The 27,983-nt window shown below is 39.6% G+C and overlaps 1 protein-coding gene across 1 annotated transcript; it reads left to right on the top strand.

Moving 5' to 3' along the window:
- The first annotated feature begins 7 nt into the window (after positions 1 to 7).
- has2 (hyaluronan synthase 2) lies at positions 8 to 27,983 on the top strand. Its single transcript, XM_088327954.1, has 4 exons — positions 8 to 115; positions 24,068 to 24,694; positions 26,855 to 26,956; positions 27,057 to 27,983. The coding sequence occupies exons 2-4, from the start codon at positions 24,068 to 24,070 to the stop codon at positions 27,981 to 27,983; spliced, it is 1,656 nt and encodes a 551-aa protein (XP_088184080.1). The 5' UTR covers positions 8 to 115.

Below are 27,983 nucleotides of genomic sequence, written 5' to 3'. Positions count from 1 at the left end.
TTTTTTTCTTTTTTAATGCAACAATTTGAGAAGTTCCCATTTCCTGTGAGAGTTTATCAAAAGTTTCCCACTCGCTGGGAATTTGACCGGCGACCGGGACAGCGGCTGCTCAAAGGTAAGCTGCATTATGATGTGTCGTCCGTGAACATTAAGGCTCTATGAGCTGACTCCCAGAAGTGAGCCCTAAATCACAAGGAGTCTCTAAGGGCTGCACAGATACTACATTATTGTTATAGTATAGCGATTCAAGGATGCACCAAAAACCTGACTTTTTTTTCATTGCTTTTTGTTGTTTTTGTCTTTCTTCTTCTTTCTCTTTTTTTTCACGTTTTATTATATTATTGTCTTTTTTGTGTCTTTCTACTCATTTTATTGTTTTTTTTATTCTTTTCTATTGCTTTTTTATCTTCTTTTTTACCCTTGATTTTTTTTCTTGTTCATTTATTTCTTCTTGCTTTTTTCTCACTTGCTTTTTTCCCTCCTTTTTTTTCTAGCTTTTTCATCTTTCATTTAGGTTTTTTCTTCTTTTCTCTATGTTTCCTTTTTTCATTCTGTTCATTTTTTCCTAGCTTTTTCTTCCTTTTGTTTTTTTCTTTCATGTTGTTTTCCTTATTTTGTTTCATTTCCCCTATTTTTTAAACTTCTTTTAAATTGCTATTTTCTCTTTTCCCTCTACCCTATTTACTTTTCTTTTCTTTTTCTTTTCTTATTCTTTTGCTCATATTTTTCTAGCTCCTTACTTTTTTTCTTTGCTTTTTCCTTTTTTTCTTCTGTCTTGAAATTCTTCTGTTTCTTTTCACATTTTTGTCTTTCTTCTCTTTATTTTTCCACTCTTTTAAAGTCATTTTGTGCACAATGTTTCATAATAATTGGTAATATATGGATTAAAGCAACTGATAACAATCTGAAGAGCCGTTTACGAGCAGAAAGAGTGGCTATTTCGGTAAGGCAGAGCCAAAAGAGCCTGGCATCTAAAAGGAGCCAGAATTCCCATCAAAAAAGTAGCAGCATTTGCATCTTCATCACCGTCCTTATATGCGTAAGGACGTGTTGAGTTTAAATACATGAAATAAGAGCAGAGAGCACTCTCAATTATTTCCTGCAGACTGCTTGAGACCCAAGTGTAAATGTGTCCTCATTCATGTAAAGAAAACCACAAGCGGCGGAAACAGAGCAGTAATTGAAAGCAGAGCCTGTTGCGGCATGTGCTGGAAGACGTCAGTAACGTGTACGTCATTCCCTCCGTCGTGTGCACCAATAAGAGGGCTTGCTTTTGCTCAAGATGACGTCACGAAGTAACTCCACCGATCAGGACGGAAATCGGTCCATTGAATTCTCCAGATTTAACAATTCAATCTCAAATCTGTCAACCTCAGCCAATTGCAACCCATATAAATTACTGCAATTCCCCTTATTAAGTGATAACTTTAGAAACACAACGTGGCACACCTTAGATCACTGCTAGAATCGGTCGATTTTTTTTTTTTTTTGATTAATTCATGAGTCTTGAAAACATTTTTAGTTTACACCTTTTCTCTGTTTTGGAAAGATAGAAAAAAAGCAACAGAATATCCCATTAAATAAAACAAGAATTAAAAAAAATGTGTGAGTCATCTATCCATCAATTATCCACACCCCTTATCCTCTGTGGGGTCGCAGGGGTGCTGGAGCCCATCCCAGCTATCTTCGGGCAGTGGGCAGGGGACACCCTGAACTGGTTGCCAGCAGTCATAGGGCACACCGATACAGACAACTCACTCGCTTATTCACACCTAGTGACAATTGGGACCGGCCAATTAACCTGGCATTCATGTTTTTTGGAATATGGGAGTAAACTGAAGTTCCCGGAGTAAACCCACAAAAGCACAGGAAGGTTTGATCTAATGACCTCAGAACAGAATATTTAGAATTTTTATTCACTTTGATTTAACATACAAACAATCAAGGATCCAATTAGATTCTAACGCTTATAACCATCAATTTTAATCGATTGTATCGATTAGTTGTTGCAGCCTTTCGGCACCAGGCTGTGGTTAGCACAGTTGTCTCACTCGCGAAGAGTCCCCGGTTCGAGACCGGGTGGAAACATTTGTTGACCTGGAGATGGATGGATGCCACCAGGCTGTGCTCTTCCAAGAAGCACCACAGAAAATTGTTCCCCTTCGTCTTTGTGGTACAGTGTGGTACTCAATGTAGATTTTTTAGCGGGCGGCCGGACCTTTGAGTCTGGGTGAGGTTGGGCCACATCAGGTTTGATATAAAAATACCACTCTCAAATATCTTTTAGAAAAATCTAAACTAAGTTCTAAACATAAAAATAATGTATTAAAAATATGTAAGAATATCAATCAATCAACCAATCATTTAATCAACCAACCACTCAATCAATCCATAAATTGGAAAGTCTGGATATGTCAGTCAAAAAAAGGAATTATAGTAATACGGATTCTAACATATGTCTTTAGACTTTAATTTCCTAAAGACAATATGTTCTGAACATGGCTTCTTGCAAATTAAATCACCAGAATATTTAACTTCTGTGACGTAGCATGAAACCAATACAATGTTTTATGACCATGGTGAAGCAAATAAAACCTGGCAGGGTCATTGGCACATGAGAATGGAAAACCCAAAGAGTAAGACTGAGCACAGACCAAACTTGCTGTGGCCTGGGAAAGTACAATGTCTTTCTGGAAAAGCTGCAGAGTCAGCAGAGAACAAAAATGCCAGATAAGCTTTTTAGGGCAGTTTTTCCACATCTGGGGTAACCTACCCCATTGCTTGTAAAATATGGTGTTGATGTCAATGTCATCTTATCCTGGGGGAGTGGAATGTCTCATCTCATCTCATCAGCTGCACCGCTTATCCTCAGTAGGGTCGCGGGGATGCTGGAGCCCATCCCAGCAATCATCGGGCAGTGGGCAGGGGACACCCTGGACTGGTTGCCAGCCAATCGCAGGGCACACGGGGACAGACAACTCACTCGCTCAGTCTCACCTAGGGACAATTTGGACCGGCCAATTCACCTGAAATGCATGTTTTTTTTGGAATGTGGGAGGAAACCGGAGTGCCCGGAGGAAACCCACGCAAGCACGGGGAGAACATACAAACTCCGCACAGTAAGGCCGGGAGCTGGATTTGAACCCACTCAGGAGGTTCCCACGACCTCAGAACTGTGCCGCACACGCGCTAACCACTGCGCCGCCGTGCTGCCGAGTGGAATGTCTTTCTAGGAAAAATGAGGAGTCAATGAAACCAAAAGTACAGGATCATTTTTTTTTTATCTGTGTGACTGCCTGTAAAATATAGCATTATATCTAAACTATTTCCGCCTTTTTTATGAGGACATACACAAAAACGGAAAAAATCAATCAACAAACATACAGATATTCAATACTGTTCAAACGTTTGGGGTCGCGAAGAAATTTCCATTCTTTAACGAAAGCAAATTTGAAGAATAAAATTATCTTTTGTAAATAACAATAATTGTTTTTAACCTTCTCAATGTCTAAAATATACGTCTATTTATTTTTCAAGTCATTTGATCATTAAAAAAAGCATTACTTTACATGTTGACCCCAAACTTTACAACGGTAGTATATACATACTTAGATCCCGATCGAAAACATTATCACCACCCTCGCTTTGCTGATAATAATACAGCAAACTACCACAGAGTACCTCAACCTAATTCTTCAAACAAAGTTCTTGTTATGACCTTGTTCTGATTAAAACCAATCTATTGATCCTTCAAATTCTGAAGTTAGCTGGCAACCATCTTGAGCTCTACTCTGCAGAATGTCATCTTTCATCTATTCTGTGGGTGGGCTACTCACTATATGTCTGGCAGGAGGCTATCATGTGCCACAATGCTAACCATGACTAATAGTACCACTCCATTGTACTTGTACACAATTTAAGCCTTAGCCGCCTGAATACATCAGCATAATTCTTCAGTGGCAATACATCAAATTATAATTTCATACATCTGTAAATAGCTATGACAGTTAAATACCATGATGGCCCCGTTTTCTATCCAGAATAGTGGCACAACTAAAGACTTTCTCACGTACGTTTATAGTAATGAACAGCAGATGTTTGTTAGCAAACTGTACATGGAAGGCGGTGCCAGAAAGTGTTGGAAGTCATGTTCACGGTCAAACACGCAGCAAGCTCATCCGTGTTACAGGATGTGCATCCAAATAGAGCAGAAAGTAGTTTAGCGTTTAAAAGGGGAAGTCATTCAATGACTGGTACCTATTAAGGCTCCTAACACTCATGTGCCGTTATCCCGAGCATGGTCTTTCATTGCATAGGCCTAAAGACTTTTAAATTACGACTGCTGAAAGTAGAAGGGAGCACCTTTACGAGTAATTTTGTATCTATGTAGCATTTCTTTCATTGCCAGTGAAGCTGTGTTACAATCTAGGGGTAAGCAAATCGATTATAGTTTCCATATTATCAATACTAAGATAGAAATTGGATCGGGTCAATACTAAAGTCCAGGGAAAAAAACTTCACTCCTTCACGATTTTCCTCAAATCCGCTTTTCTATGTAGAAAGTTCAACCTTTCTCTCACCCAGTGCTCTTGGCCACTTTACGCCAGAGTTAGTGACTGACATGTACAATTTTAGCACCTGTCCCTACCGGGCCTGCTGCTACATCCTGCCTGCTAGGCAGAAGAGAGGGACACATCTTTGCGACCACTCCTACCAGAGAGCAATGTGGACTTTCTTTTCCAATGACTGAAAGGTACAATGCCAGGTGTCATATGTGTGGTAAAGTGCTATGCTACCGAAGCAACACCAAAAATCAACATAAACACCTGGAAAAAGCTCAACCTGCAGAGAGCGACGAGCTGCAGCAAAAAATGTGAACACTTTACTGTTCCTGAACAAAAACCTGTAAAATTGTAATTATGGCAGAGAGCCAATGAGAAACAATTGACACTTTATTTGCATTAATGACTTTATTTTAGAAGTATCAAGCAATGGATAGTATTTTGGTACTCTAATTGACATTGATTTACAGTACGTGTATTCTCATTACATTGCTGCATTTTTTGGTTTGACTCCCTTGGCTATTGTATTTTAATATTTTTCTCGATACTGTTAAAGTTTGCAATGTCGTTATCTAAAGAAAAAAATATCTTATTCATTGATCATGACATTCCCAAGCTAAAATTAATGGTGTCCGAATAGTATCGATTGATACTATCATGTATTTACTTGGATCGATACCAAAATTCCCAGTACTGCCCTCCCCTAATTTTGAGTCAAACAAGTAGTACTAATGACACCACTGAGGTCTTTTGAAGCATCATGTTCCCAAAAAACAAATACTCAATTGCTCCTATTTATATTTTCTCTTGTAACTGATTAAGGCTTATCTGCTATCTCTTCACCTGTGCGATAATACAAGACAATATAAATAGATTTTTTACTAAGTAGTCGAGAAACCTGAGATACTGATAATGGCGTATTTCCAGATAGCACAGCTGTCAGTGAGACTGAGTTTTTTTTACCGTCGCTTCCCTGTTTGGCTGTCGGGTTCTTTTTGAATTGGTTACACGCCGTTCTCGTCACAGTTCACGGCATTAAATGACTCATAACAATTTGAATTTGGATTAGAAATACTCAAGACGTTAGTAAAATAATGTTTTATTTGCGTCATGTTTCCTATTTGTGAGTCTTTGCTAGGGATGGGCAAATACTAATGATAGGTTTAAAGTTTAGAAGACACTCAAAATAAGGAGAGAAGACATCTATGGATGTTTAACTTGCAAGGAAAACAGGAGAGAGAGAGAGAGAGAGGGAGAGAGAGAGAGAGAGAGAGAAAGAGAGAGAGAGAGAGAGAGAGAGAGAGAGAGAGAGAGAGAGAGAGAGAGAGAGAGAGAGTCTAAAAGCCCTACACCTAACCCTTTCTTTTTTCTTGGGTTCAAAAAGCAGATCTGTCCCTAAAGGGTGTGCAAATCAAAGAACATCAACTTGATTGGCCGATAGTGACACAGATGTACGCAGTGCATAATAGTCAAATCAAAAAACGACAATGCGCAATAATTATCCACATAAAGATCTGGCATCCTATGCAATCTCCCTTCCAGATGTCCAATATAAAAACAGAATCAACTCTGTAACGGTGTGCATATCAGTCTAAGGTACCAGCTACTGAATGTGCAAAGGAAAGTGGTAGGATTTCCATAAAAGAAAACATTGCTGCTTGGTTTAGCTAAAACGTTCCGACATTATCATCGTGAAAAAAAAATTTGTACCGTATTTTCCGCACTATAACGCGCACCTCACAGCATTCCATTTTTTCAAAAGCTGACCATGAGCCTTATAACACGGTGCGCCCTATATATTGAACAATGTTGAGTTGTGAGAGGTGTTAAGATGTATTATGAAAATGTGTTACGAAAATACTAATGCTTTACCTCAGAGTAATAATAACACAGCTGTTTTTTTTTCAATTTGGGAGTGAACGGAGTTGTCAGAAAGTTAGTTTGTAATCTATTAATAAAGTTTGACAGACCTATCTGACTGTTTGGTTGGCGTTCCCTTTAGCGCAGCACCATCTAATGGATGCATAACATTCTGTAACAGTAGCGCCTCATAGTCTGGTGCACCTTCTGTATGGAAATATATGACAAAAGACTATTTTTGGGGGGGTGCGTCTTATAATCGGGTGCGCCTTATAGTGCAGAAAATACGGTATATTTACGTATGTACATATATAGTAGAGAGCTCCACTTTCTGTTGTAATGTGAAAAGTGCAATGTTTGATTAATCCAAGTTAAACTAAGCTATCAAGCAGCCGTTGGGACGAAAACAATGCCATTTTGCTGTGATAAATGTGTTCATACATTTTCAGTTTATGTGGCACTGTTACTTCATCGCTGCCTTATACCATTTGGCAGGTAAAAAATTAGAGGAATATTTTTAAAATAACTATCAATAGGGGATGTACCGGTAATATTATTTACAACTCGTATACAACATCTGATATCCTTATCAATGTCTATTAAGGAGTTGAGTCGCAGCATCAGCATGGAAACATGTGATAGGGAAGATTGCTATTCTGAAAAATGTAAAAAAAAAAAAAAAAATAAAAAATAAAAAGATATCTTATACCAGCATTTAGAGGCAGACATTATTCGGCCACATCCAAAAATGAAATTCCATCCAATGCATTTGAAGTGGGACTTCACAGAGAAGTGTGAAAAGGGAGAGACCGAACTGTCAGCGACCCGATTAATTTGCGCATGTAAACATTACCTTGCATGTCTGCCAGTTGTGCTCCAGTCAGCCATTTATGAAGGGAGCGGCTTTTTGTTGCTTATTGCAAACTCACAGCTGGAACCCAAAGTCAACCTTGCATTTATACAGCCGTCTATCTATCTATTTATCTATCTATCTATCTATCTATCTATCTATCTATCTATCTATCTATCTATCTATCTATCTATCTATCTATCTATCTATCTATCTATCTATCTATCTATCTATCTATCTATCTATCTATCTATCTATCTATCTATCTATCTATCTATCTATCTATCTATCTATCTATCTATCTATCTATCTATCTATCTATCTATCTATCTATCTATCTATCTATCTATCTATCTATCTATCTATCTATCTATCTATCTATCTATCTATCTATCTATCTATCTATCTATCTATCTATCTATCTATCTATCTATCTATCTATCTATCTATCTATCTATCTATCTATCCATCTATCTATCCATCCACCTCTCAATCCATCCACCTATCCAACTATTTATCGGTGTTTTTCAACCTGTGTGCCGGGAAACACGTGTGTGCCATGAAACCTTGTGTGCAACATTATTATTGTTAATTTTCTCTTAAATGTCATTGTTTTTTTCCAGCGATCAGTCAACTAATATTCACCCATATCAGTAGGTGGCAGCACATTATTTATTTCTTTTTTACATACTAATTTTCTGCTCCAGATGTAGAACAGTATATCTTATAACTTATGTTGTTTGATGATTGTAGGGTAAAAAAAATAATAAAATAATCAGATTGAAGTGAAAATGTATCTATCTATCTAATGTTGTTCATAATTTTTCCTTTCTTATTGTACTAAACCAATACTGTGAACATTTGTTTTCACTAGATGATTTATTTTGGTCATTTTTGTTTTCTTTTTCTAAAACAAGTTAAAATACAATAAAATCACAAATTACAGGAAAATTGTAAAACAAAATGAATACGAAAAATCATCCATCCATCCCTCTATCCATCTATCCATCTATCTATCTATCTATCTATCCATCCATCCATCCACCATCGTCTTCATTATTGATTATTTTACCTTATATGACAGCTTTTAATCCTTTGTTTTGGAAGCGATCCATTCGTATGCCCCGTTAGCCCCTTTTTTTCACAAACCCTACCCAGACTTGACCACATTGAGGTAAAAACATTTTAGTGGAACAATAGATTCTAAAATCTGAATAAAAGTATGGTTACAAACTCCCTCCTATTCCTCTATTGTACATATGGAAGAACACTCGTTACATAGATAACTCTAAGCTTCCAACAGGATGATGTGCAAATGCCAAAATGTGCTTATAGTCAGGAGGCTTGTGGTTGTAAATATGTACAGTTTTGTTCCATTCCATATTACAAATATTTGGTCTTGGCAGACATATTTGATATACTCAGTGTTTCACATCTTAGCTAGAACAGTGATGTAAATCTTTGATTTGGTGCCCTCTCTGGCCGTAATGCCCCCAAAAGACATATACTCAACAGGATGCAAACGTTGATTTTTTTTTTTTTTTGTAATTTAGCAAAATAATTAGGGAAAATAAAGTACATAAAGTTCATCTGTGAGTTGCGTTTGTGCATCGTTTTCTGCTGACAATCACACTAGACTATCCTGCATCCTCCATCTAATGTCAAGAGGCCCATTTCTGAATTTAATGGCTATAAAATGCTTCCTTTAGACAGTGCATGCATGCACGCAGACATGTACACACCCAAATTCTGCCACATACATTATGGAATATCAGCATTATCCATTTTTCCCAAACCAAGTTTTGAATGGGCAGTCAGATGAGCAGTGATTGCACAGTTGGTATTTTTGATACATTATTTCGAAATTCTGACATTTAATAACTAAGTAATGGACGTGTGATCAAATAAGCTTGAATAAAATAGAAAAAGGCACGAATAACACACATTGTGGACAAACGCCACAGTTATTAAATATTGTGAACTTCACACACATCAGGGACTGTCCTGGAAATGTCGAATATATATTTTCTGTAATGCAATCTGAAAAAAAGACATTCATTCTGGATTCATTACAAATCAACTTAAATATTGTCTTTTATTGTGAATATTTCAAATTAGGGCAAAAACTGAATGATCATATCTCAAAATATAGCAATATCATGAAAATTTGTACAAGTAAGCTGGAAGCCAGGCATGTCAAGCATACTGCTCATAGGCTGTATATCCATCCTGTTGGATGATTTTATCCAGCTCGCCGTACATTTTTAGTTTGTCAAAAAAAAAAGAAAATCGTTAGCTCATTTCTATCAAAAGTAATGATTTAATGTTATGGACAATATTGTGTTTTCTCAGCTTCAGTAGGCCCAGCCTAGTATTTTGATCTGATGTTATTGCCCGTTCACTGCTAAAATTATTTTGTATTTATCGTAAAGCCGTGTGACGATTGAGGCAAGCATATTTTTATCCATAACTCCCACTTGAGTTTGTTTATGTTTGGTGAGTTGGTTCTGATGTAAAGCTGCATTTAATCAAACGCTAAAATAAACAAAATCTGTTTTTCCATTGTTTTTGAATAAATGTCTTATCTCAGCTTTGAATCTCCGTTTTTCACAATCGATATGTTGCTGATGCATTTTTTTTGATAACTTTCTATCGTGTTTTTTTCTCTTTTTTGAACACACAACAAACAAAGGAAAAGGGGGAATGAAAACAAAACAAAACTAAACAAAAACTAAACGAACAAACAAACAAAAATAAAACAAACAAAAAACAAAAACAACATCGCAGTAATAGGGAATATCTTCCATGTTAAAGTCATTCTTCAATGTCCAGTCTTCACTGTTCGTACATGTACCGCTTTTGCAAATGCCGTTATGGGGAGTCTATTGATCTGCTATGATGAAAAAAATGAGTCCTAATGCAAAGCTATTAGATCATGGGATGTTTTAATTGTAGCCTGTGTAGTTCTTTGAGACGTTTTATGGGCTATTCAAATAAATGTGACTTGACTTGACTTGATAATCAATGCATTCGTTGATTTACGTGATTACCTTCACCTCTGGTCACAAGCTGTGAGTCGTTCCCGTACAGTATCCGAGCTCTCCTCTGGATATTGGCTGAGAAGCTTGGTTATCTAGGTTTTTACCACCAGGATGTGCTAAATAATACACTACGTCCCTTTAAAAAGTTCAAAGTCATACGCGTGCGCTTACAGACAGGCAGGGGCTATACGAAAGAGGTTAAACCTCCTAATTTTCTGTCAGTTGGAATTCAAAGCTTGATATTTCCTCCGCCTCAGCAGGTATTCAAAGCCTCAGCATTTCCCAAGTGACCAAAATACAAATGTCAGAGCTGTTGCCTCGCCAAACATAATTCATCTGTCGTTATGTTGCTTGGCTGGGAAATCGCAGGAGAACCGACATTGTTATAATCTAAAACAGCCGACAAAGTTTTCTCTAAATCACTTTTCGCATCCATTCTGCTATTCATGTTTTTCATTCATCTCAAACTCAATCCCCACCCAAACGATGCTGGATCTATCATTACCGCGTGTGAAACGGAGCCAAAGGGAGTTTTACTCCATAGACTGATAGTGACATCAGAATGACATGGAAAATACGTCAAAACTCAAGGGACAGCATTAATGAGTGCCACGTTCAAGACCAAATACCTGAGATGATCTCATAAACATGAATTAATGGCCACTTCAATTTGCACATTCTTTTGTTTTGCGATGGTGATACATTGTGACATTCGGTGTGTTACTCAAAAAATAGTAATTAGTTACTGTTACTACTTCACGGATCACAGATCCCTTAACCTCAACGGCCACTACTTCCTGTGGTGTGTCTTGGAAGTACAGCCTGGCGGTGCCAATGCCTCTCCAGGGTTTACTTCCCCACGTGAAACAGATACTATTGGTTTCCATGCTTACCAGTAGCAGGAGAAGCTGCCTGCTATGACTCGGATACAGCAGCTTTATTATCTTTATTATCTTGTTTTCCTGTGTAAAGTGTCATCCCACTCATCATAGATGAGACAGACCTCAATATAAATAAGTAGATGGAAAAATAAATGAAATTATTACATAAAAAAAAATAAAGGACTACATAATTTAAGATAAATGGATTCTAAAAAATTAGTGACTATCAATAAAACAAGGTTCATAAACAAAGGCCATCATACCTGATCAATGATAAGCCAAACGTTGCTTGTGTCTTCCGGAGGTAGTGGCTAAAGCCTTGTAGTTACTTCATCTAGAAAGTAATTCAGTAAACCCCCAGATTACAGACAACAAAAAGTAGCACGTTACTCTGGAAGTAACAACCTAATTACAAATTGTCAAACCTTTTAAAACTGTTTTAAAATAGCCACATAATAAAATAAGTAGAAGATAATCTGTGGAAGTAATGAACTCTTCATATTTCATGGGTTGTGCAATCTTGCAGAGCTTGCAGAAAAACACTTAGACACTCCATATCAATTTTGTCTCTGAGCTCCAAACCACTCGAAGATCTGAAGTCAGGTCAGGTAAGGAAGCATGCGCCCTTGAGGCACTTCGCCGCGCTCACCCTACCCCTCCATTCCGCGGCCTTTTCCGGGCGATCGCCCCAGTAGACGCCCAGCCCATGCCCTAGCCTTCCTTGTATCCTCCCAGCTGCGAGAGCCACGATACACGTGGGCAACCCACTCGGCGAGTCCAGCCTCTCGGATCCCTAACAGAAAGGATTCGATGAGCTGGGTCCTCCAGCGGGAACTGCGCCACATGTCCGTAGAAACGCAGCTGGCACTCTAGAATCTGGCATGTAAGACGTCCCATCTGCGCCCTGTCGAACACATGTTGGTTTGACACGTAGTCATTCCATCGGTACCCGTAGATTTGCCAAAGGAACCTTGTCACAAAGGAGTCCAGTTTACGCAAACCCCAGCTCCCTAGGCTCCAGAGGCAAGGCTTGCCATTCCTTTTGACATCGTACGATGACGCTGTAGCTCGAAAATCTCCTTCCAGACTTCTGGGTATTTGTCAACACGTCTTTCTTTTTCTCTCTAAATTAATTTTTCGAATAAAAATACTTAAATACAGCACACTTTACCGTGAAGTCTGTGCTTACGTTTGCCCCATTACTTTCGTCAATCATGTAAGAGCCACACCCCCTGCCCACATGCTGCCTATCATTTGTGACAAACACCACAGATCTATGCATTCAAACTGACCTCCTGATTTCATTTTTTTTCATAGTTGTATTTATGGCTTACATTTCAGTACACACAATAAGGAGAATATCTGCATTAGGGAAATTTTAAGTGTTCTCGCCCTTAGTTGTACTTTGTAGGTAAACATCAGCACACATTGCTGGTGGATCGTGGTTTTTACGTAACTTTGTGAGCGAAGGAGAAACAGTAACGCACCATGTTGTAACAAGTTGAGTGAAAAAATTACAAAATGTTATCAATAACGCTTTACAGTACTCGTTACATAGAAAAGTAACTGCCTTCCTTTGTGATGCTCTCACCGTCAGATCTTCCTCATTTTATGTCTCTGGAACTTGAGTCAAATTTAGAGGAAATGAAACAAAGACATTTGTGTCTGCTGTTTGCAGCCAAGTGCTGGGGGGACCCTGCTTTGGATCACACACGTGCGACAAAGAACAAAGCCCCTTTGCAAGTTCTAAGAGTGTCATTCTTGACGTATATCTGAATTCACACGTAGCCTTAAAGCTTGACGCCTCGCGGTTTGCCATCCCCTTTACAGCAATGGAACTTCAGCAAATTGTGAATGTCTGTGGTAAACAAATGGTATTTAACACATTTTTTAATGAAGATCCTTTTTTAAGTATTTGAAGTGGATACCTTACTTAAACAAGAAAGTCAAACAAATTATGTTAAGAGGCTGAGAATGTTTGCATGGCAAACATTCAATGAGGATCTCATATATTTACGACTTAACTTGTATTGTAATACACTCAATCAGTGATACTTACCTTTTGTGTTCCATTGACCAGTTTATTGTCTGATAATATTTTCATGGGAAGCCTTAAACATGTTTGTACTTTTTCTAAAATAATAATAACAATAATAACAGCAACATTGACAACTACAATAATAAAAGTAATAATAATAATAATAATATCAATCAAGTCAAGTCGAGTCATGTTTATTTGTATAGCCCTTAATCTCAAGGGGTCTCAAAAGGCTCCACAGACCACAGACTATTGCAAACTACAGACGATTAATACACAATCTCCTGATTTAAAACCTACGCGAGGGCAAGGAAAAACTCAAAAACCTCAGCATAAGGAAAATGAAGAAATCTTGAGAAGGGTCCGCACATGAAGTAATCCTCCTTCCAGGATGACCAGGCTGCAATGGATGTTGCATTATCAAACAATACAATTAGACATAATGTAATAAAAGTATAATGTAAAATAAACTTAAAATCATAAGGAAACAATACATATATATTGTCAACATGAAATATTGTCAGGAACGGAACGGAAACAGGACCTACTTGTGTGACGTTTACCACAAGTTTTATTGAAAGGGAGAGGAAGGGCTGCACCCACGATCCAGAGTTCGCTGGGCGCGGGAAACAAGTCGCTCTTGTACTCGGATTGTGATCCGAACACGGAAGTGGATCTTCCTTAGCGAGCGATAGCGGTGTCAGAGGCGGAAAACTGGTCGTTAGCCGGGACTGGGAGAGCAAGACGTGGTCGGGCTCTGAAACGGATCGTAAGCCAGAACGGGAGAGTAGATTTAGTCGGGAACAAAAAGGGGTCGTATGTTGGGACGGAAGAGCATACGTAGTCGGGATCATAGCCGGAGACAAGCGGAAGCAAAAACTGGACAGGCGGGAGTCAGGGGTCAAAAAAAGCTTGTCTTGAAAAACAGAGGTTCGCAGACGGACTGACAACAGGGGACTGACAGGACTGGGTTCAAATAGTGACAGGAAGCCAATCAGAATCCGCGGCAGTTGGCGCCAAATAAGCAGGCACAGCCGAGTCACATCAGTAATCATGACAAGTATAGGTCATTCATGAGCCATAGAATGTAGGTGTGTTTTCAGCCTTGATTAAAAAAGTTCCACTGAGGTTGCAGATCAAATCTCATTAATAATAATAATAATAATAATAATAATAATAATAATAATAATAATAATAATAATAATAATAATCAGTGTATAGCCACTAGGCATGCACAGTAAAGAACATGGGTAGTTGGATCATTCAAATGGGTATGATTCACAGATAAAATGAAAATGAAAGGACTAGCCAAACACTATCAAACAGATTTCTTTTTGCAGTTCCACTGAGAACATAATTGGATATCTATGTGCATAGCTTTACATGACGCGAATATCAGCAATAATTCAATCGGATTATTGCCTGGATGTGTGTGTTTACATGCAAGCAATAGTTGGACCAGTTTAAAATTCGGGTTTTTGGATCAAACATAATCCGTTTACATGACAAGTTAGCAGAATTAACCTTGCAACCATAGTCTTTGGGAATAACCCAGTAAAAGGGGATAAACATCATGGGGCGGCATTAGCTCTGGAGGTAGAGCGCTCGCCTTGGGATCAAGAGATCGCAAGTTCGATTCCCTGCTCCTCGGTGTTATATGTCGACGTGTCCTTGGGCTAGACACTGAATCCCTAATGCCCCCATGGCTGCATGGCCGCTATTGGTGTGTGAGTGTGTGTGTGTGGTTGTACATTGTAAAGCGCTTTGGGAGGTCTTCATTTACCATTTACCATTCATTTACACAAATCAGTATTACTTTTGTCCTGAAATTAAAGGGGATTTTATTCGTGTCATTAGCCAGAATCAACAAAGTGCTGTGGTTCCTTTCTTGCTCCAAAAGTCAGCTATGATGCCGTGTCTCTTGTGTGAGTAAGATGTGCACAAGTGTTGCTCTCTAGAGGCATGTATGTATACCAATATGTTAAGATTCAATGGTAGCATTAGCTGTAATGAAAGGAAATGTGGCAGAGAAATCAACATATTACTTGTCTAGCAAGTTCCATCCATCCACTATCTGCCCCGCTAATCCTCAGTAGGGTCGCGAGGGTGCTGGAGACCATCCCAGCCACCTCCGAGCAGTGGTCAGTGGACACCCTGAACTTGTTGCCAGCCAGTCGCAGGGCACCTAAAGACAGACTTGCTCATTCACACCTAAGGACAATTTGGACCGGCCAATTAACCTGACATGCATGTTTTTGGAATGTGGGAGGAAACCGGGGAGCCGGGAGAATATGCAAACCCCGCACAGAGAGGCTGGTAGCTTGATTTGATTCTGTGACCCCAGAACTGTTCCACAGACGCGCTAACCACTCAGATGCCGTGCCACCGTGTTTAGCAAGTCAACGTATATAATTTGTTTTGTATCAGCGTAAAAGGCAAACATTCTTAGCATCATCAACAGACAAGAAAAAATGCTGGAAACATCGGGTACACCAAAAGGTTTTAAAACAGGCATGCCAAACTCAGAAATACAAAATAAGAGTTTCAACCGTGAACTGGTAATATTATCAGATACAACTGCCAAGCTGGGGCTAATATAGCTGAGAAAATACTGCCATATTGTCTTTAACAGATAAATCATATTTGTAATTATCTCAGCAAACAAATAGCATGCTATCACACACTTTCCCATCTTTCACTGCATCCCTGGGGTCGATTTGCTGCTGGCTCCTGAAATTTGGCATATTTTTGTCTCGACGTGTGCATCAATATGTCAAATCCTGAGTGGCAGAACAATAAACAATGTCATTCAAGTGTTTGTTCAGTAACTTTGAGCACTGCTTTGTTTTATTATTGTTCACCACAGAGACCCTCTGTTCACAAAGATAAGTACATGGATAGAAACTTTATTGGATGTTAACTTTTTCACACTATTACTGACCTCTAGTGAGGAGAAGGAGCATTTGGGTATGTATTTGAAAAAAAAATCACAACCTTTGACCAAAATGCGCTACAAACTTGCTTCCTTTTTGACATATTCAGAAATTTACCACGTTAAATGTATGTTTGGCATGCCTGGCATAGACCAACAAGCATTCTATTAATGAACAGACCAACCCAACGCTCTTGTTCAGAATATTAGCAGTCCAAAAGAGAACATAATCGAATAACTGAGAGTGTTAACTTGACCTCGCGAAACATGAATATCGGCAATATTCAGATGTCAAACGTAGTATTCTCTGCATGAAAACACACTGATTGCACTATATTAAAATTGTGTTCCGGATTATTCCTTGAGGCTGTAGCAAACCTTTATTCCATTTGTATCCCATTGGAATTGTATCCTAGGCGAGTGGTCGGGTTCATTCAAAGTTAATTCAAAAAGAAAAGTAAAGGAGTTTATCCTCCTCCGATTGTTATAAACACACACATTACACGTACGAAAGAAGCTAACCCACCAAAGCTAAAGAGGTTCTTGTAGATGGGGTTTATTTACATAAAGGTACAATGTGTTCCCTCCTAATGAACTTTTATGTGTATATTTGTCTTAAGCATCCATGAATAGTGTGTGTACAAGTGGACTTGTAAAATAGAGTCTGACATTAATAGCCTTAAACATGTGGCAGGGAAAACCTGCTACAGTGCTTCACATCCAATAACGAAAAGAACACTGCATTATTTTGTTTCCTAGAGTTTTCAGGACTCTATTGTTGGCGTTTACGCTCTTTGTTTTGTGTTCAACTGCATGCTTGATTTTAAGACTTTGCTGGAATTCTTTGTTTCCTGTCAATCAATGTTTGATTCCTCATTTTATATCAGTTCAGTGTTGTGTGTTACTAATTCGATTACAATCGAGAACTATAAATTGCAAGAAAACAACATTAGAAATACCTAAGGGCTTAAAATAAAATGATATGTTTAATGTTTTTGATATTGGACAAATGCAAAAAAAGAACCCAGTTCTGCATTGGCTCCCTGTTATACAAAATAATAATAATAATAATAATTTCCTTGTATTGTCATTCTGTGTAACAATGTACACAGAACGAAATGTCGATTGCACCTGACCCGTTGTAGCGAGCCGATGCAGCCGCAGCCAAAATAATGCATGGACTTGCTCTCTCGTATCTTTCAGATTTAATTTCCCCCTATGTTCCTGTCCAGAGCATTCGCTCTGAAAATGCTGCTCGACTAGTGATCCCAAGAGCCCAAAAGAGAACCGCAGGTTAGAGAGCGTTCTCCATTCGGGCCCGGGTGCGGTGGAATGCTCTGCCCCCTGAGATTCGATCAGCAACCTCAGTGTAACTGTTTAAATCTAGGCTTAAAACACACTTCTACCTGTATTCTATAGTTTATGAATGACCTATATTTCATGTGGACAGTATCTGTGTATTATTTGTTATTGCAACATCCATTGCAGCCTGGTCATCCTGGAAGGGTGATTACCTCATGTGCAGTCCCTTCTCAAGGTTTCTTCATTTTCCTCATGTTGAAGTTTTTGAGTTTTTCCTTGCCCTGGTGTAGGATTTAGATCAGTGGATGGTTTAATAATAGTCTGTGGTTTGCAATAATCTATGGTCTGTACAGCCCTTTGAGACTCTTTGTGATTAAGGGCTATACAAATAAACATGACTTGACTTGACAGTTCGTTATTTTGACTATTATTGTGCACTGTTCGTTTTTTCGAGTATTAAATTGTTTTTGCGATCGGCCAACCATGCTGCTTGAAATCTACTGTTAAGGGCGGATCTGCTTTTGTAACCTTGGAGATGTAACAAGAAGAAGGGCTCAGTGTAGGGCCCTTAGAACAGGTTGGACTTTCTTATGTAAAGGTTTCTCCTTGCAATTTCAAAATCTATTGAAGCCATCTATGCCTATTTTAACTTTTGATGGATTTGTCAAGTCCTAATGGTATTAAACATTTGTTTCATAATGAGCGACTGACTAGTCAGGAGCCAAAAACAATTGAGTCTGAAAAAAAATTGAAGAGCACACCCTATATACGCTTAAAAAAATACAAATACAAAATTAAAAAAATATGCTTAACATTCTGCGACTGGGTGGAAACCCAGTGTCCCCTGCCCACCGCCTGAAGATAGCTGGGATGGGCTCGAGCACCCCTGCAACCCAACTGAGAATAAGCGGTGCAGATAATGAATGGATGGGTGGATATTCGACACCACATTATTTTCAGGGCAATAAAAATCCAAATCAACACTGGTAACAGATACCAATAACATTAATACGTAAATGTGCTTAAGTATTAAGGACTGATATTTTAAAGTAACACTTATACACACTAACTTACATTTTCCTTAGTTGTTAAAGGGACAGTGTGTAATATCTAGTGCGACCCAGTGGTACAAAAAAAACCTCCATCCAGTATTTTTGTTTTAATTATAGGCAAAAATACATAACCTATCATACCAATGTTAATTTCTATAAATTTGCCATTAGACAATACAGTGCCATATAGGCTTTATGCTTAGGGTTATTATAAAGATTAAATGACCCTATAATATTTCTTTAATTTGTAAATCTTGATTTAAAAAACAGCCCAATTGGGCAGTTTGTTGTTTTGTCTGTGGCTTTTTATTCAGGCAGAGCATAAATAAAATATCAAGCACCACTTAACAAAGGAACACGGAAATGTGAGCACATAAATACCATGATATAATACATAAACAATTAATACTAGTTATGACCTGGATTTTAACCTACCTGTCACTAGATCATAACTTCCATGAGTTTAAGAATAATGAATACGATTCATTTTGCAGTTTTCTAAACGTGTGAAAATGCTTTCGACAGTTGCATTATTATTGCTCATACACTGCTGGTACGAATCCAATACGCAGCTAAACGCCTTCCTTGGCTATGACCCAACATTCAGATGAGAGTGAGTTACACTGAACGGAAGGTTAGTTCCCGAGAGCCACGATGACTTGCGACTCAAGGAAAATAAAGGTTTAGATGTTTAGTTAATTTCATTGACATTTTTACAAGTTGTGGTTTTCTAGCTTTCCTGAACTCAAATCATTTGAATAGGTTTTTGAAGGAAGTGATTTCACCAGTTGCAGCAAGCTGCATTCTCCCCTCCCCGTTTTTGTCATGGGATCACTCACATTAGGCCCCGGCGACTAGGGGTGGGCAGATCGATCCAAATCTCGATATTTTCGATACGAAGCAAGTACATGGATTGAATCGATACTATATTCCGGGATTTTATACTTCAGTCCTCCACTAATTTCCTAAAGATCCACTTCTCTCTCTCACCTATGCCGGAATATCGTGACAGACAGGCACAATTTTATCATCTCTTACTATTTGGCTTGCAGCTGCATCCTGCCTGACACGCAGAAGAGAGGGCCACATCCATGCGACCACCCCTATTAGAAGCTAAAAATGACAAACACATAAGAAGCACAGTGTAGATTTCTTTTGAACTCTGGAAATAGAAAATGCCCTGAGTCATTTGTATGATAAAGTGGTCCGCTACTGTGGCAAACTTACATAAACTCATGAAAGAAATTCACCATAGAGAGAGCAACGAGCTGCAACCAAAGATGTAAACATGTTTCTGTTCCTGAACAAACCACTGTAAATCTGTTGTCACTATGGCAACAAAGCCACTGAGAAACAATTGACGAAGGGGTTTTAGTTCTCTAGTTGACATTGTTATACCCTATTTGAATTTTCGTGACATTGCTGCGATTTCGGTTTGACTACCTTGGCTTTTTCTGAAGCAGTTTATGAGATATATCCATCCATCCATCGGTTATCTGCACTGCCTATCCTCAGTAGGGTCGCGGGGATGCTGGAGCCCATCCCAGCAGTCTTCAGGTAGTGGGCAGGAGACACCCAGAACTGGTTGCCAGCCATTTACAGGGCACACAGAGACAGACAACTTGCTCGCTCATTCACACCTAGGCCAGTTCACCTAAAATGCATGTTTTTGGAATGTGGGAGGAAACCGGAGTGCCCGGAGGAAACCCACTCAAGCAGGGGGAGAACATGCAAACTCCACACGGGTAGGCTGCGGTAGCTGGACTTGAACGCTGGTGGCCATTAGAAAAATTACATAAATTGGCCGCTTCACTGAATAAGCCGCTGGGCTGAACATTTGGAAAAAAGAGTAACGGCTTGTAGTCCGGAACTTACAGTAGTTATTCAATAACAATGCGTGGTTGAAATCATGAAATAACTCAAGGGGGATTGAATCATTCCATGATCCTTCGGGTAAATTGCCTAAGTGTCCTTGGGCAAGACACTGAACCCCTAATGACCCTTATAAGCAGGTATGAGCCTTGCATAGCTGATGCCGCGATCGATGTGTGTTAATGGGTAAGTGTGAAGCACATTTTAAAGCGCTTCAGTGACGTGTAAGGCGCTATAAACACAGACCATTTACTATTTACCATATCATGATATTTCCAAACAAAAGGACCGGCATAGATTGATACTATGTATTTACTTGGATCGGATCGAAAATTCCCAGCGTCGCCCAACCATAGCAGCAACTGTCAACACAATTGGGACCTCCCTCTCCCTTTTGTCATGAGGTCACTTGCACTAGGCCCCCCAACCCGATCAAAAATGGCCAACATGTATAAATCTGATCGGTTCTTATTCATTTAACCCTTTCACTGCTGGTGCACTCAAAAGGAAGAGCTGCTTTAGGACTAAGAATGTCGATTTTGTCATACTTAAACTGAGCTCATATGAAATCTTGAGAGTTTGTCGTTTTCTTCCCACGGAGATCTAAACAGATGACATCACAGGGTGGTCCGCTCTACAATGAGCCACGCTGTGTGGGTCTCCGCTGATCTGCCAAACAGATGGAAGTAGCAACAAAATGACTCCTAGAAAGAAAAACTGAAGGGAGCAATTTCATAGAAATGGGTCATTTGTTACTGAGGCAAATAAATACTGACTTGTTTGTTCTGCGTAAACAACAGCTTGTTTGATTGAGAAACAGTGTTGGATTGGATATATACAATCAGAGAAATCTGACTCCTGACATTGAATGTAAAACAAGAACGTTTTTCAATTGCGTGCACCTATAAATCAGTGGTCCTCAAAACTATGATCAATGGGCTGAACATGATCCGCCTCCACATTTGGTCCCTCTCTCTCACTTTCTCTCTCTCCATGTATAAAAATATATATATATATCTATCTCTATATATCTCTCTATATATCTATATACATATATATCTATCTATCTAGATATATATATCTATATATATATATCTCTCTCTATCTATCTAGATATATATATATATCTATATCTCTATCTATCTATCTATCTATCTATCTATCTATCTATCTATCTATCTATCTATCTATCTATCTATCTATCTATCTATCTATCTATCTATCTATCTATCTATCTATCTATCTATCTATCTATCTATCTATCTATCTATCTATCTATCTATCTATCTATCTATCTATCTATCTATCTACCTACCTACCTATCTATCTATCTATCTATCTATCTATCTATATATATATATTTCTATATACATCTCTATGCTATTTCTCCCACTTAGAAATCATGGAGGGGTCTGAAACATAGTTGCATGTCCGCTGTGAGAGAGATAAACTAAAAAGAAAAATCCAGGAATAACAATGTATGATTTTTTAAACAATTTATTTTAGTGATACAGCTGCAAAGAAGTATTTGAACACCTGTGTATCATCTAGAATTCTGACCCTGAAAGACCTGTTAGTCAGCCTATTAGAAGTCCACCTGCTCTCCATCCATCATCCTGAATCTGATGCTCCTGTTTGAGGTTGTTAGCTGCATATAGAAACCTGTCCACTCCATACAATCAGTAATACTTTAACTTGTTACGTGGCGAAGACCAAAGAGCTGTCCAAAGACACCAGAGACAAAATTTTACACATCCTCAAGGCTGGAAAGGGTTACAGAGCAATTGCCAAGCAGCATGGTGAAAAAGGACCACTGTTGGAGCAATCATTAGAAAATGGAAGAAGCTAAACATGACGTTCAATCTCAATCAGAGTGGAACCCCATGCAAGATATCACCTCGTGGGGTCTCAATAAATTTAGGAAAGGTGCGGAATCAGCCCGAAAGTACACGACAAGAGTCGGTCAATGACCTGAAAAGAGTTGGGACCGCCGTTTCCAAGGTTACTGTAGGTAATACTCCAAGACGTCCTAATTTGAAATAATGCATGGCACAAAAGGTTCTCCTGCTTAAACCAGAACATGTCAAGGCCCATCTTAAGTTTGCATATGACCATTTGGAAAGTTTTGTGGTCAGATGAGACCAAAAAACTGACTTTTTTGTCACAACGCAAGGAAGAAGAATGAAAAGTACAATCCGAAGAACACCATCCCTACAGTAAAGTGTGGGGGTGATAGCATCATGCTTAGGGGGTGTTTTTCTGCACATGGGACAGGACGAGTGCACTGCATTGAAGATAGGATGACTGGGGCCATGTAATGTGAGATTTTGGGGAACAACCTTCTTCCCTCAGTCAGAGCATTGAAAATGGGTCGTGGCTGGGTCTTCCAGCACGACAACCACCCGAAGCACACAGCCAGGAACACCAAGGAGTGGTTCCGTAAGAAGCATATCAAGATTCTAGCATGGCTCAATCAGTCTCCAGACCTGAACCCAATCGAAAATCTTTGGAGGGAGCCCAAACTGCATTTCTCAGCAACAGCCCAGAAACCTGACTGATCTAGAGAAGAGATCTGTCTGGAGGAGTGGGCCAAGATCCTTCCTGCAGTGTGTGCAAACCTGGTGAAAGACTACAAGAAACGTTTGACCTTTGTAATAGCAAACAAGGCTACTGTACCAAATATTAACATTCATTTTATCAGGTGTTCAAATACTTATTTGCAGTTTTATAACACAAAAGTATCGTTGAAAAATCATTTTTCTTTTTAGTTTATCTCTCACAGTGGGCATGCGCCTATGATGAAAATTTCAGACCCCTCCATGATTTCTAAGTGGGAGAAATAGCAGGGTGTTCAAATGTTTATTTTCTTCACAGTCTTTTTTATCTCTTGTTTGACAAATTAAAACTAAGAGGAGGGTCTAGGAGCAGCACATGCCGTTTTAGATCATTTTTAGATAGAGATAGAATGACAAATATAGGGATAGATAGTTTAAATCCAGCACAAAATAGGATATAGAAAAAACCCAATCAAGACATATTGAGAAAATCAATCAATTGATAATCATTTACATGAAATGCACTTACAATAAAAGAGGAATGTGTTTTACTTGACCGCTCGATGTTGTTTTATTGTGTAGTGCAACTGAAAAGGGGTTCCTTAAAAGCACAACGGAGAATACAAACTCCGGAGACTCAAAATGATCAAAACAAAGCATTTTCTTCGCAATTTAGTGCCCGGAATTTCACATAGAAAGAAAAAGAAAAAAGAAAAATACAGAAAATGAGAAAAAAGAAAAAACGAAATAAAGGTATTGAATAATAATTTTTCAATGGCACAATGGCAGACAATCAGTTCAAGTCACGTCAAATAAATTCAAATTTCTCCACCTACGTGTATTTTAAAGCATGCATAGCGCACATATTTTCGCTTATCCTTATATCAGTATTTTTTTTTTTACTAATGAATACCTTTTTACCGCTAGGCGGCACTTGATAACACACACTTTCCTTTTGAACTTTCATATCAAAATGCGGGGACTCAAACCGTCCCCCCGCGGGCCGCAATCAGCCCCCAGGTCCCGGGTTGGACACCCACGAGGTCATTGTAATAATAAATCTGCGACATGCTCTATCACATTGCTCATTAACGATTTCTCTCACCCGTCCCCCGAAACCAGATGTGCGGTCGACGAGTCCTTACCTACCTGCGGATATTCGGGACTACGATGTTCGGCGTTTCGCTCCTGGTGGGCATCTCCACCGCCTACATCATGGGTTACCAGTTCTTCACCACGGCCCACAATCACCTGTCTTTCGGATTGTACGGAGCTATCCTGGTGATACATCTCGTTATCCAGAGCACCTTTGCCGTCTTGGAACACCGAAATATGAGGCGCTCCTTAGAGACCCCAATCAAACTGAATAAATCTTTGGCGCTATGCATCGCCGCGTTTCAAGAGGATCCCAGCTACCTGAGGAAATGTCTCGTGTCGGTGAAGAGGCTCACCTACCCTGGGATCAAAGTCATCTTGGTGGTGGACGGGAACTCAGCGGACGACTTATACATGATGGACATTTTCCAAGAAATCATGGGATGGGACAATGTGGTCACCTACGTGTGGAGGAGTAACTTTCACAGCAGGGGACCGGAAGAAACGGACGAGAGCTACGCGGAGAGCCTCCAGCAGGTCTCCAGACTGGTCTTGAACAACAAGTGTGTGTGTATCATGCAGAAGTGGGGAGGAAAGAGAGAAGTCATGTACACGGCATTCAAGGCGCTTGGGAGGAGCGTCGACTATGTGCAGGTGAGAAGGTGGAATAATGGTGTGTTGTTCGTGAATGAAATGGCTCAAAGACCCGACTCTTTGGAGTGAGCGATGCAGGCCATCACGGCCCAACACTGCCAAACACCCACTAAAACCCCCCAAAAGATGAAAAAAGAACAGTTTATTGAAGCCCGTCTAAGAAATGCCTGTTTGTGCTTACTCATCATGGGCAAAATAGAATTAACTTCACATGATTCTGATATTTTTTAGACCAGCACAGCCATCACGGCCCAACACTTCCAAATACCAACTAAAACCCCCCCAAAAGATGACAACCAATTAGCAAGGATTTAGCATCCATATTGAACTGGCACGGGCCGCAAAATCATAAAACTTTCGTATCAAGGCGGGGGCCTTAAACTATTCGGGCTGCATGCTTGACATCCCTGATATACAGTATCAATCCCACGGAGACGAGACAGGCTTTAGGGATCGCAAGTGAAGCTCCACCCGACTTTTCAGGCACTGTCATGCTCATTTGGAATTAACAGCTCCAAGTGTTTAAAGCCCTAAAACAAAATCACAAGCACTTCGGAATCGGTCATAAAACTTGTTAGGATTCGAATATTAAAAGACCGCATGGAGTGCTTGAAGGTTGGACTTTTTTAATGACGTGTTAAAAGATGAATTAACATTTTGAAGTCTGTGAGTAAGAAAAAGTTTGCTCTGGATTATGTGCAAAACTCAATGTTCCTAAATGATGAGGACATTTCATTTTCAAGTACCCTCATGGTTCTACTACACTAGGAGTAAGGGATACTGAGAATTTGATATTGATCCAATGCGAGTAAATATAGGTTAGTATAAACTTATACCAATCCCATACTGTTGGGTTGAAAATGTCCTGATCAATGATCAATTGATTGGGCTAAGGCACCAAGTGGAGTAGACACCCATCAGAGAAGGGAGAGGGTAGGCAATGATCTGCTGTGCTGCTTTCACTCTCCTCTGCAGTCTCCCCTTTTCCGCCTCAGTGCAGATCCCGTATATTGCACTTTGTAGCACTCGTCTCTGTTGCACTAAGCAATGCAGCCACATACAGTGTCCCTATGAAATTTGCTAAATAATCAGCCTTCTTTCATATCTGACGTTAAAATTCTCGTTGTAAGCCAATCTGTTTGAATTATTTTTCTTTTATTGCACCAAAAAAGTTAAAATAATTTTTTGGTAGTATTTTTTTTCAATGTTGTTTCAAATTTTCAAGTGACGCATTTTTTTCTGTTTGTACAATTTAAAACAATACAAATTAAAACATTTGAATAACTATAATACATTTAAATCTGATGATATACATTTATCTTGAAATTAAGCAGCCTGGTGTCTTTTAGTTGGCGGCACATCAGCTTCACAATTCAGAGTTCCTAGCCTCCCTGTGTGGAGTTTTTATGTTCTCCCTGTGCCTATGTGTGTTTTCTCCAGGCAATCCAGTTTCCCCCCATGTCCCCAAAATAAGCATGTCAGGTTGATTGGCAACAATGGTTAGCGCATGTGTGGAACGGGCCTGAGGTCATGTGATCAAACATTCCTGTGTGTATTTTGCATGTTCTCCCCGTCCTTGCATGGGTTTCCCCTGGGCACTCTGGTTTCCTCCCACATCCCAAAAACATGCATGTCCGGTTAAATGGCCGGTCCAAATTGCCCCTAGGTGTGAAGAGCGAGTGAGTTGTCTGTCTCTGTGTTACCTGCGACTGGCTGCCAACCTGCCCAATGCCCAAAGATAGCTGGGATAGGCTCCAGCACCCCCGGGACCCTACTGGGATAAGCGGTGCAGATAATGGATGGATGGATATGCACGAACATGTGAACGGTCTCCTGGCCCTCTAGCCCTGCGATCGCCTGACAAAAGGTCCAGGGTGACCCCTGAAGACAGGTGGGATGCTCTCTAGAACCCCCATGGGACAAGTGGAAGGAACATAAATAAAAAGTCAAGTCATGCCGTGTTATCTGTATAAACAATTAAAAAACCCGTAATGATTAATGACATTCTATGCCTGAACCTGGCCCCAAATTTGGTCTTACCTATACTCGATAAACTGTTTTTTCCTGTTGTTAATGAACAACTGCTGTTAACTTAAATCTTAACTTTTACACGGTTGTTCTACTATCAGGTTTCTCATGTGTTTGTGTAATTTGGACCAGGTATGTGATTCCGACACCATGCTGGATCCAGCGTCATCGGTTGAGATGGTCAAAGTTCTTGAAGAGGACTCAATGGTGGGTGGTGTTGGAGGAGATGTGCAGGTGAGATAATCAATACAAGTATAAGGATTTTTGGATTCTAGTGGTTATGTTTAAATGGTACCCTCTATTTGTTTTTGTTTTTTCGGTCGACCCTGTCTAGATTCTAAACAAATATGAATCATGGATCTCCTTTTTGAGTAGCGTACGATACTGGATGGCCTTCAACGTTGAGCGGGCTTGCCAGTCTTATTTCGGCTGCGTGCAGTGCATCAGTGGACCTCTGGGAATGTACAGAAACTCGCTCCTGCATGAGTTCCTGGAGGACTGGTACAATCAGACCTTCATGGGATCCCACTGCAGTTTCGGTGATGACCGCCATCTTACAAACCGAGTTTTGAGTCTTGGGTATGCAACCAAATACACTGCACGGTCCAAGTGCCTGACAGAGACACCGATTACATACTTGAGGTGGCTCAACCAACAGACCAGATGGAGTAAGTCCTATTTCCGCGAATGGCTCTACAACTCCATGTGGTTCCACAAACATCATCTTTGGATGACCTATGAGGCTGTGATTACTGGATTCTTCCCGTTTTTTCTCATCGCTACTGCAATCCAACTCTTCTACCAAGGAAGACTTTGGAATATTTTGTTGTTTCTTCTGATTGTCCAAGCAGTGGCGCTGATCAAGTCGACGTTCGCCAGTTGCCTCCGGGGCAACATCGTGATGGTGTTTATGTCTTTTTATTCTGTACTGTACATGTCAAGCCTGTTGCCTGCCAAAATGTTTGCAATAGCCACAATTAACAAATCAGGATGGGGCACCTCTGGGAGGAAAACAATAGTGGTTAACTTCATTGGCCTGATTCCGATATCGGTGTGGTTCACCATCCTTTTCATTGGGTTCATCTACACGACAGTGCTGCAGTCGAAAAAATCATTTCCTGAATCAGAAATTCTAATTCTGATTATTGGCGCTATTGTCTATGCCAGTTATTGGGTCATACTGTTGACTTTGTATGCAGTGCTCATTAACAAATGTGGTAAAAGGAAGAAAGAACATTATGACATGGTGCTGGATGTTTGA

The sequence above is a fragment of the Urocampus carinirostris genome, chromosome 2 (genome assembly GCF_059441175.1).
Source record: "Urocampus carinirostris isolate Australia breed hairy pipefish chromosome 2, RoL_Ucar_1.0, whole genome shotgun sequence".
In the NCBI taxonomy this organism is placed as follows: domain Eukaryota; kingdom Metazoa; phylum Chordata; class Actinopteri; order Syngnathiformes; family Syngnathidae; genus Urocampus; species Urocampus carinirostris.
The sequence above is the reverse complement of the archived record's forward strand: the minus strand, read 5'-3'. Positions and strand labels throughout refer to the sequence as shown.